General features: G+C 44.0%; 1 protein-coding gene across 1 annotated transcript; it reads right to left on the bottom strand.

The window, feature by feature from the left end:
* Nucleotides 1–566: 566 nt before the first annotated feature.
* gapdhs (glyceraldehyde-3-phosphate dehydrogenase, spermatogenic) lies at nucleotides 567–9,973 on the bottom strand. The gene is made up of 11 exons (XM_017708766.2): nucleotides 9,895–9,973; nucleotides 3,707–3,766; nucleotides 3,491–3,587; nucleotides 3,234–3,340; nucleotides 2,441–2,531; nucleotides 2,214–2,332; nucleotides 1,959–2,040; nucleotides 1,667–1,818; nucleotides 1,410–1,572; nucleotides 1,142–1,239; nucleotides 567–1,012 (listed from the first exon to the last, which is right to left on the bottom strand). The coding sequence occupies exons 2-11, from the start codon at nucleotides 3,733–3,735 to the stop codon at nucleotides 943–945; spliced, it is 1,008 nt and encodes a 335-aa protein (XP_017564255.2). The 5' UTR covers nucleotides 3,736–3,766; nucleotides 9,895–9,973; the 3' UTR covers nucleotides 567–942.
* Nucleotides 9,974–12,110: the final 2,137 nt, after the last annotated feature.

Genomic DNA, 12,110 nt, shown 5'->3' with positions numbered 1-12,110 from the left:
CTTTCCTGAATCAGTATGAACTTGATATGAATAAACATTAATCTGGTACAGATTTTCCCAGTTTTTGTCTTAAGGAGCCAAAGTGCATTATGTGTGGTGGGCCAAGTAGCTAAAAGACAAAACAGCATACAAGTAAAGGTAGATTTCAGACTTGAGTTTCTGAAAGTGTACTTCATAACATTGATATGATTTGAAAAGGCAAACGAATTTACTAAGCTACCACCCTTTGCCATGATACAAGTTACAATAAGAATTGTCACTTGTATTGGTATTATAGTTATTTTATATCATTACAAAATAACTGTTTCAAGACAGTAGCGGTTACAAACATTTAGTAGATATTAGATTAGTGACTACATGGCTTATTATGAAATGGATAAAGATGCTGATGATTTAGATCATTTGGACTTAGCAGTTTATCATATTCTTCGGTGGAAACTGTTTTTAGTGTGCTTGTGCTTGTTAGTACTGCAAGGGAATTCAATCAAATTCAGTTATATTTTTCTAATCAGAATCTGAAATATACACATATGCAGGGCATGAGAAGAATAAAGAAGAGATTAGGATATTTTTCAAACTTTATTTTATAGTTATCTCTTAAATCTTGTTATAATAGCATTTTCCTTACTTAACTTTCCACCATCAATTCATAACACCAATATAACATGGTTACATCCAGTATGGTAACATCTACAGCAATGCTTGTGGGGCGACACAGACACAAATACTGTCAAAGTCAAAACCGCTTCCGAGTGGGACTTTTTCATAAAGGAAAAAACTAACAATCGCACACAGACTACTACAGAGACTAACTCGCCTTGTAGAGAGTGGGGTGGAAGGATGCTAGGGCATGTCACTATGGCTTGAGCTATGACATTAAGTGCGTGTAAAAGAAGAAATGGTGGTCCCGATTGGGCTTCCTCAATGTGTTAGGAAACACATTTACTCCTTGGTGTGCATGTACAGTAAGAGGTCTGCGACACGGTGGCTGTAGCCAAACTCGTTGTCATACCTGTGAAGCAGAAAAGAGAAGAAAAAAAGTTAGAAACACTGTTAGCACACAGAGCACACATGGAGCACTTGATTTTAATCAGATATTTAGAGCACAGTACATTTAGAAATGGCTCAGGAACCGACTTACCAAGAGATGAGTTTGACAAAGTTGTCGTTTAGGGAAATACCAGCACCAGCATCGAAGATAGAGGAGTGGGTGTCACCAATGAAGTCAGATGACACAACCTAAACACACAAATCAATCAATGGTCATTTTTGTTCATGTTATAGTATTCAGTTTTTGGTACATGCCAATTCACTGCCTGTCATCCTCTAGTTCCTAGACTACGCTGATGCTTGTAAAGCTTAGTTCTTATCTGGTTCTTGGACTGTTATCTTTTTTATTCTACACTTACTGAGTCCTCTGTGTATCCCAGGACTCCTTTCAGGGGGCCATGTGAAGCCTTCTTGACAGCTTCCTTGATGTCAGCGTAGCTGGCGGGCTTTGAGAGACGGCAGGTAAGATCCACCACGGACACATCGGCCACAGGCACACGGAAGGCCATGCCTGTCAGCTTGCTGTAACACAGGAAAGAGAAAGCCTGAGTTAAATTTTTGTCCAGCAAAAATGAAGCTTGTATATATTTTACGCTTTTTCACTTCTTTAGCTCACCCGTTGAGCTCGGGGATGACTTTGCCGACAGCCTTGGCGGCACCGGTGGATGCAGGGATGATGTTCTGGTGGGCACCACGGCCATCGCGCCAGGCCTTAGCTGAGGGGCCATCCACCGTCTTCTGGGTAGCAGTGTAGGCATGCACTGTGGTCTGTCAGAGAGTGAGGAAAAAAGAAAGCAAAAGCTTACAATTAAAAAAATAATAAAAAAGATAAATGCTGATAATCTTGTACCTGAAAAACAAATGAGGAAAGGGCTTTTCACACACAGTCACACCATGCCTCCACTTACCATGAGCGCTTCCTCAATACCAAAGTTGTCATGGATGACCTTGGCCAAGGGAGCTAAGCAGTTAGTTGTGCAGGATGCATTGCTGTCAGGTACACGAAAAAATACACAAGTTAGTTATTAGTTGATTATAAATTAAAAATGAACATGCACGTTCCCTTATTTTTGTAAATGTGCAGTCAGTAATTATAAAACATGCAGCCCAACAGTTCCTGTTGAGGTTTTGCAAATGGTACTTGGTTAGAGCACTAAATTTACCTGACGATGGTCATGCTGGAGGGGTCATACTTGTCCTCATTGACTCCCATCACAAACATGGGGGCGTCAGGGGATGGGGCAGAAACGACCACGCGCTTCGCGCCACCCTGCAGGTGAGCCTTTAGAGAAAAAAGAGAACGCAAATTACATTAGAAATCCAACAGGTCGTTTTATACTAATCCAACTAGTCACGTTTATTTGTTGCTCAGTACATAAGAACAACTTACAGATGCCTTCTCAATGCTGAGGAAGACTCCAGTGGACTCAACTACATATGTAGCACCAGCATCACCCCATGGGATCTCAGTAGGCTTCATACTGAAAACAGGAGGCAAAATAAAGATGGTTCAGTACAAGGTAGTCTTTAAAGACTAGTCTGAGCTAACTCTCAAAAACTATGCAAGCTGATGGCCACTTTGTGGCCTGAATCCTGCCATGTAGTCCAAGGTGCTCTGAACAAAGTACCTAGTTATAAAATTCTTTACTCAAAAAATGTTAACAATGCACCAAAGCTGGTGAGATTAGTTCGCATGATTGATTTGTATTATTCAAGCTGACCCTCTGCTCATATGAACACTGTAGTTAGAAGCATTTCTTGAATGAAGAGATCCATCATAACTGATGACTGCAGATGCCTGTATCCCTCACTTTGTCTAACCCTCTGCCCATGTTATTTCTAGGTGACTGCGCCTGTTCTTCACTGGCGCCACATCTCAAAGGCCTGTAATAACAGACGGGGATTAGCACCTTTGAGCCAGAGCCTTGTACAGGGGAAAGGAAGCCACAAAGGGAAGCTCCTCTAGCACACGGATGCCATTCTAGTTCTGGAGAACCACCAAGTACTGCTGTTTATTGTTTTCTCTACTGCAACAGACCTGATTTGAGTTACCAAACCTTTAATGAGTTAACACAGACGTGGCAAGAGGAAAAATAAAAGTGTAAAAATGCCATCTCCCCAGCACTGCTGGCAAAGTACACTGGAGGCCTGCCATGTCTCTTGGTGTGAGTTGTAAAACTCACCACTGGAAAACAGAGATAGTATGGTTATCGACGATTAGCTTGCCGTCCTCCTGGCGCACCTCTCCGCGGTAACGTCCGTGGGTGGAGTCATACTTGAACATGTACACCTATCAGACAAATGAGGATATTAAGAATGAATATGTGATATGCTCAATATGTACAACAAATTCTGCAGTGTCCTACGTTTTGCTAGGATTTGTGGTGGTGACAGATCTGTGAATGAGCCAAAATTTATGATTCACATGGCCAGAACTTACCATATACTGCAGATCGATGAAAGGGTCATTGATGGCAGTGACTTTGATACCCTTCTGGAGGCAGGCCCTGAGGACCAGACGGCCAATGCGGCCAAAACTGACAGAGAAAAAATAATAAAATAATGCTGTGTAACTGATTCTCCTTTATTAAAACTGAATCAACATTAGAAGAACGCAAGCTCTCAAAATGGTGCACGTTCATATACGGCTGCTCACCCGTTGATTCCAACACAAAGATCCGACATTGTTACAGTTAAGTGGGTTGTGGTTTAGAACCTGCAAAAATTGAGAAAAGAGCAAAACATTAGCCAAATAGACAACATGGAACAGGCTCAGTTGAGAATATAACAGGGTTTTGTAAGATTTTGGCAACAGATAACTGGGTGCTTTTTGGTGACGTGTAGTGTGACAGCCAGTCACATCACTTCTTAATTTTCCATGTGACCACATATATTCTACTTGATTTGTACAACTGTATGTTTCTAAAAGTTAATTGCTCTGTCCCACTGCATGCTGATCTTTTTAGGCAAGTTCAAATGATAAACAAGCTCTCAGCCAGTCTAGTGCTCTGCAGAGTGGGTGTGATTGTGGATCTTGTGGCAGGAAACAGATCTCATTGTTCTGGCCTACATCAGAATGCTGTTCAGAGAGCTCCAAACTGCAGCTCACCGGACCCACATACTTTTACTAACTTGGCTCAGGGTCAGACCAATTGTGTTGGCTTCAGTAAAAGAGCAGCCAGTGACAAAAAAGAAACTGAACCAAAGCTGAGCTACAGCTCAACCCTTTAACTTCCCTTTCCCATTTTGCGCAACACTCTGCATACTGAGAGGTGGACGAGACTCACTTGCTTCTGACATCTTTTGAAAAGTTTCAGAGGTCTTAAATATGCTTCTTAGATTTGCATCCAAGCGCTGTAAGGTGCTAAAGAAATGTAATGAAAGCTTGGAGAACAAGCAGGGGTGTTTGGACACCCTGCACCCTGCCAAGAAAACAAGTCCTTACACGCAAGGTATCTACACTAAGGAACCTCTTCAATTTCTATGAGTATTGCTCACCCCCAAAGAGGTGGAAAAACATTACACAAGAGGTCAAAGGGACACGGAATTGGTTATACAACCCCAATCTACTGAATGAAAATGGAGTACAGTTGGATTGGAGTCAAAGACTCTTCCCATTTTGCCATATATGGTTTGCTAATGCAGGGAGAATCAGGGGTGGTTGGGCTTGAGGGAAGAGCAGATCAAGCAGGAGTCGTTTTATACAGAAGAGGGGAAGTATAACACTATGGTGCCTCGAATGTGCTTAATAGGACCAAATGTAGCAGTACTGATGCATTAATCTAAGAGCAAGTCAAATAAAGGTAATGCAATGTGTGACATATATAAAATGAAGAAGTTGTTAAAACTAGCCAATGTTCTTTCAAGTGATGCAATCTCCCAGTTACTTAGTTTACTGCAGCACTGCAGCCTTTGCGGAAGAGAGCACATAATTCAGGGTATGTATTACAACATTATTACAGTTCTTTGGAAATTCTGAGATGAATGTAGTGAGCTAATGTGGTACTATGGTAACATCTGTCAGGGTAGTGACATTAAGTTTTACTTTGAGTGCATTTTCTGCTCACAATTACTTACACAAGTTTATTATGAAGAAATATTAGCACTCTCAAGTTGTGCAACCAGCCAAATACTCGAGTCAAAATGTCCATAAATAATCAAAATTATTTCAGAAACTGCAATTAGATTGGTGTAGTTTATTGGAATGAATCTATATTGCCCAAGTAAGCTCTTCAGTGCAGGGAACTGTACAGTAAGAATAATTCAGAACCTGTCATTAACAGAAGGCTAATCACTTGATAAAGGTAGTTTTTCATTCTTACTATGAGGGCTTCAAGAGTTCCTGTCTCTCCACACATGTATAATGATGTACATCTGGTAAATCCACTGGCCTTTGGTTAACCATTACGACTCGAGTGTATCAAGTACACCACCAAGCATGAGTTAATGACCCAAAGATGGACTCAACGAAGGGCTGTCTGAGGAGAGAGCTGTCCAATAACTGTCTGTCAGTCTTTCCATTGGTAGAGTGCTGAAACGATCAATCCCGCAGTGGAAAGGGCTCCAAGCCTCACAGTAATGAGGGGAAAATCACCTTCAGGCCTTGAATGGATTGAACAATCAAAGCCTTTAAAAAAAATCAACTCAAAATGGATCCAAACAGGTTTCCTATTGGATTGCCCATCGAGCAGCCAGCTCACAGTCTGGCTCTTTGTGAGAGAGACGAAATGTCAGTTGGAGCTGACCTGAACATAAAGTCACCCACTACTGGGTTAAATACCTTGTGTGACCTTTGAATTCAAATGGCAGACCTGGATAATGTAAATCTACATTAGTCAACTGCAAATCCATAACTAATAAACATGAAGACTTACTGTACAACTGGGTCTGTAATGCTGTCCTCTTCAAAGCAAGCTAACTATCCAAATCCAGAAATAACAGAAGATCTGCCTTTCACAGGATAGTATAATTCAAGACTGCCCTTGCATCTGGCTCCCTGTAACAGAGGATATTCCACTAATCCCTAATCTGAAGCCCTGTGTTTGTGTGTGCATGCAAAGAGTCTAGTGCACCTAACCCAGCTAGATAATCCTAATCTCTCTAGCCCCCCAGCCTGTGTTGATTTACACAGGTCCCCAGAATGCACTGCGCCTGGACTGACTGACTGGCCTAGAGAACCTGACCAGCATATTCGAGCTTACACACAGCTGTGAGATTCCTGCTGGGAATCATCTCCCAGATTCACAAGGTACTCTTCTATAATGTTTATTAAAAGGGATTCAGGGCTTCACTACAATTACGTGAGCTTTGAAAATGTATCACTGCTGCTGTTCCTGCCTCTGCAGTGAGGGAGTGGTCTGAAATTGCAGGGGAAGATCACCTGACACCAGCCAAGGTCACCGCGAATGGTGGGACAAGAATGCTTAGTGCTGCATCTTCACTTTCCCTTCTCTTTCCTTCCCAGCTTTGCTCTACTTTTTCTTCCAAAGAATCTACTAACCAATGCTCATAGTGAACATTGTGAGCACCATTAAAACAGTGCTGTGCTGAGCTCTAGGATTAGAGTACAGATGACAGGCCCTGAAAGCCCTGCTGTTGTTGGAAAACTTTGGGCAGACCAATGGAACCGTTTGCTGAAAAGACTGTCAATACTGGTCCTGTATGATGGCACCAATCAAAACGGCCCTATGGCTCCAAGTCAAAACCTTGTGAGGTGAGTGGCTCAAATAGCACAGTCTGCTGGCAGTAGGATGGTGACTCTAATTACAATGGAGGAGTACTGAATGGCCGCTGTGTTTCCGAGGCCCACCTCTGCACTGGCCCAAATTCAATCGCTCTACTGTTCTGCACTTATACCACTCGAAGACAGCAGTAATAACCGCGTTGTGCAATATAACGCTAATAACTATGCAAAGTCAAAATAACCTCAAGTTAATTTGCTGCTAAACATAAATTTCATTTAAATTTTTTATTGTTTTTTAATTATATGCACTTAAATCCGTTTACTCCTGTTGGTCTCTTGTCATGATGACCCAACCACACAGGGCTAGAGTGAGTTGCACTTGGCTGAGGAAACACGGTGCCACACCCCCTCTTTCACAGCCGGGAGGACGTAGACAAGCTTGCAGCTGCATCAACCCAGTTAGGGGCCTTTCCCCCCTCTAAAAACACCCGTCCACAACAGAATGGAGCAAGGACTAACTGGGTCACCCTCCCCCAGGGGTCAACTGCATGTTCACAGGAGCAGAAAATGTCCTTTACAATAGCATACTTACAAAAATAGGACCAATGAAAGGCTTAATTAAAATAGCAAGTGATATTTTGAGCTACAAAGCTTTTCTGCTGCCAAATTGGGACACATTACTGTCCAGGAGTTTGTGATGAGATGACTGATAACTAGACAGGTTTACGCTGTGGCTGGCTGTGGGGGGGGGGGTCCATTCAAGTCTGGGGAGGTGACTGGAAGCCATTTTGAGGAAGTGCTGTGTCATACCGTAGCCATTTGCACGCAGTGGCGTGCCAGCCACATAAAAGCAGCAGTACTTTCTACAGATAAGGAATTACTCATATACATTCCTTTAGCACTGTGCAACTCATACTTGCCTGCAGTCACAGCGACTCACCCTGAGTTTCAACTTATGCATAGTGTAACTGTTACATGTCATTTGTACTGAATTACATGTGCTGCAAGAAAGGGGGGCAAACTAGTAAAACCTCCCACCCACATCCTTACCAACTTTTCCCTTCCTTCACCTCCTCTGTCTCTCGCTGACTCTTTCTCCTCCCTCAGTAATTTTCCATTAGCCACTTCTGAACACGTGGAGGTGACTGGAGACTCACTGTTGAGAGCACCTCAGGAGAGCACGTTCTCTTGAGAGAGTCTTCGATGACAGAAATAACATGCAGCGCCTTGCCTACTTTCAACATACCTTTTATTTATTTTTTTCAGATTAAGCCGTGTCTTGCACACTATCCTACGTTACTGTACTGTATTAAATTTTACATATGATGGTCTGAAGATGAGAAAGTCTGGAACTAATGAAAGGAGTGGCAGACTCGATGTCGATGGGGGTGACAGAACATCATTTAGTCTGCGGTGGGGGCAACAGGGGGAGGGGGATGATGGTGAATGCTGGCAATGGGCACACAGCCTGCTGTGTCACCGTGCACATCACATCCTCTCCCAGGTTGGTTCATTCCTGCTAGTGACGGCTGACTCCTTACAAAATTCACACACCGTTACACTGCAGGTACGGTCTAAAAGATGTATTAACGAAATGTGATCAGCAGGCGTACATAATTTAGGAATAAGAATCTATAATATAGGGACACACGCAATCAAATACAGACTGTTACAGCATCTACTTCTTGGTGGCAATGAAAAAAAAGTGGATTATAAAAAAGAAATAATTCAAGCGCCAGGTATGTGTAAGGGAGGGAATAACCCCGCCTCCAAAGGGGGCACTTCAATTCCCCCTTGAACGGATCTGACTCAAACTGGTTCTGGTTGCATCAGCATCACCAACCACAAGGATACCCGACACTCGGCACGTAGACACCCAAGGCCATGAAAGGATGAATGTGCCTTACACCTTTGCCAAAAATCGGCGATTAGGCATCAGAACTGAGCTATAGACTCACAACCGCATGTGGCCAAACACAGGCTGTGTAGTTCTGTCGGTGACGTTTTTCAGAGGGGCAAAAACGTAAAACGCCTCGCTTGACCTTGATGGCGAGGAGAGCGGCCTACGCTTAACCGACGACAAGCCGCAGCATCCCCGCTCGGTCAGGCGGGAGGACGGCGGCCGCATTTCGCCTTACTTGTTGCGTGTTTTCCACACAGACGGGAGGCTTCAGCTCGCCATTAACGTTACTCACAATCTATCCGCAGTGTCTCGGTCTGCTAAGCTTCGAGTGATGCGCCGTCCAGGAAGAATAGAAGCGAAAAAATGTACAAAAATAACCTACGCGAGTTATACGCTGCAGCGCCGTGTTCATTTTGGCTAAATAAGCTTCACAGATAAACAAACGGGGGAAATAAACGTCTAAAGTACCCGGATGGCACCTTCTCGAACGACGTGACGCAGTGAGGCTTCGTGGTGAGGAGCTGGAGCTAGCTAGCTTCTCATTGGACCTTACCGTTCCACCTTAAATGGTGCAGCAGTTACAGTCTGGCGTCTCGAGCACCGTAACGAGGCTGCTGCATGATTTAAGGATTTAAGGTGGAACGGGAAGTTCCAAAAAAAAAGAAGCCTAACGTACTTCAGCGTCGTAGCACGCAGCTTAAACACATCTCTAACCATTTTCAGACGGATTAAATCGTTAATTAAATTCGCTCGAGTGACGTTATAATTATATATATGACATTTTTTGTGCGAATTTCATCCCATCTGCACGAATGAATGAGAAGCTCACGCCTCACGAGATGGAGACGTTGGTAGTCCACTTTGAGCGGCACCACCACGAAGCAAGGCTACAACGACATTCGGGTTATTTCAGTGCTGTGACTTCCCTAAGCATCCTCTGCCCCCCTTCACAGTATATGGCGACCCTGTGTGGGTCTTAAACACAGCTCAGTGCGCTTCTGCCCGACTTTCTGTCCCGAGAAGGGTTATGTAACTAACTGAGCTGGCTAGCGAGCTAAAGCTGCGTCCTTTGCGGCGAGGCCTGAAGAGAGGCGCAGCGGAAGGGCACATCCTCCCTCCCTTCCCCGAAACCCCTTCACTGCAGACGCCTAAATGCTCGTTTCTAGACGTGGCTCATTCGTAACGGTATTAAAACGTGGAATTCTGTGGTAATTTAGTGTAAAAATTGATGTGTTGCAAGTGGGAAGTTCACACTCACCTCCTCTCCAGTGATGCTGCAGCCACTGCGCCCTCTCTGCCGAGAGCCTCCTCCTTTTATACCGCACACGTGCACGGATCTGGTCTCCCTGACAACGTGACGTCACGTAACGTAAGGATTCGCGAGGCCTTCGCTTTAAAGGAGAATTTTTTCAAAATGTCTAGATGATTAAAGTGTTAAAACGTAAATAAAGTCGTTTTGACTGGTTTGACGTGAAATGGCCCGTTGTTCTAGAGAAACGTGCTGACTCGGAATTGGTTTACAGTGGTGGTGATAGGAACCAGACGTCGACCTCTGAAATGAAAATGGTGTGATATGCGCTCCCTGACGTCTGACGCATTGTTTTGTGATAGAGGTTTGTCTTAAAATGTATCTAAATCCATACATGTTACCCAGGTCAACTTTACATATAAAAATCTCAGACGGCACGTGTAGATAAATAAAATGGCTATATTTGTGTTGTTGACATGGCGACCCCCGGTTCCTATCAACGCCACTGTAAAGAAATCTGAGTCTGTAACTTTCTCTGTTATTAACCGCTTCACACCAAACCACCCAAAATGCCTCTTTACACCTTAACAGTTTCATTATTTAGAGAAATAACTACTTGGTGGAGTTGCCCTTTAAATCAGAACGCGCGTACACGAGAAGTCGGACACGGCTGCCATGGAAACAGTAAAGGGAGACTGGGGGGGGGGGGGTGCGCTTGTGAAGGGCACGAGGAGGAGAGTCCAGTAGACTGAAAAGATGCTTAAAGTTACAGTTTCACATAGTTGACTTGGTTCTGACGTCACTTGTCCATGAATAAGAGGCCTGTTGCGTTCATTTTCAGGCACTTCAGCGCTAATGACGCTGATGACTCGCACCTTTTCTCATTCATTTTTCTTTCATTAGGTTCTGTTTTTAGTGCTGATGGCATGCAGAACCACACATACACCGGGTCCATGATAGTCCAGCACTAAAAGACAAAACCTGGGATGTAATATGATTCACCCACGTGGAACCGACGCACGCGCCAGAAGCAGGGAAATGAAAGACGCTTCGGTTTTACAGCGCGAATGAAGCAGGTCCTGCGGTTTTACAGAGATCCCCCCTCAGTCAGTGGTCGCTATGTGATCAGGGGCTGATGCTGTGGGGCTCATGGTCAAGTTCGGTTTCACAGCATTTCCCGTTTAACCAGGAACCGCCATCGACTGACGCCCAGACCACGAACGGGGATGCAGCTCCACGCGCTGAAGCACGTGACGAGCGGAGGCGGGCAGCGCGTGCAGTCAGAGGAGCTACGTGCGCGACAGAACGTGCCTCCGCGCAGCCTCAGACACTCCGCGGATGAGTAAAGCCAGAGGAGCGGCCGGGTCAGTGCGGTCGGGTCCAGTATTAGCAGCTCCAGTGGAAATCTGCGCTGTTCGGCTGAAAGCGAGTCAAATTCATTTCCTTCGGGATCAATAAAGTATCTATCTATCTATCTATCTATCTATCTATCTATCTATCTATCTATCTATCTATCTATCTATCTATCTATCTATCTATCTATCTATCTATCCTAAATTTAGTAAAGTATTTAATTACAGTAGCTGTGACCAAAACCGCACCCTGTTCACTATATAGGGCACAAATTTGATGTTCTGACATTTTGTGTTGGTGTCCGAAAACAGAAGATCAAATCAGAGCCGGTTTATAAGGAGCCTGGCCACTTCCTATTTCCCTCATTATATCAACAATATTTCTGCAAAATGCCAGAGCGAGCAAATGACACTCAACGGCTAAAAGCAAAAAGTTAAAATAATTTCTAATCACTTGCCCCAAACTTTCCTTTAATTTTAGAAAGCAGAAGGATGTATTTCCTTGGCAGCAAGGCGTTGGCATTACTGTTACTGAGTGCTGTTTGGTTGGCGAGCGGAGCAGCTCATTGGTTGTTCAGGCTCACAGACATCATGAACGCACACGAGGCGTCGTTTTAAACTCCTATAACTCAAGTTATAGATCTCTTAAAAAGTGTAACAGCATTGCTAAATGTTTTATGCTGTTCTGTGCTCAGGAAATTACTGCATTCGTTTACATTAAAAAAAAACATGGTTTTGCTCAAATGCTCCATACCAACCCATTCATTCAGGACTTGCTCAGGAGCACCCTCTAGTGTTTGAGAAACCCAGAAGGCATTACACAGCAGTAATTCTCCTCTCTGCAAGGGTGTCACTGTCTAATTTTTCACCGGA

The sequence above is a fragment of the Pygocentrus nattereri genome, chromosome 24 (genome assembly GCF_015220715.1).
Source record: "Pygocentrus nattereri isolate fPygNat1 chromosome 24, fPygNat1.pri, whole genome shotgun sequence".
In the NCBI taxonomy this organism is placed as follows: Eukaryota; Metazoa; Chordata; class Actinopteri; order Characiformes; family Serrasalmidae; genus Pygocentrus; species Pygocentrus nattereri.
This window is presented reverse-complemented; position numbering and strand designations above follow the sequence as displayed.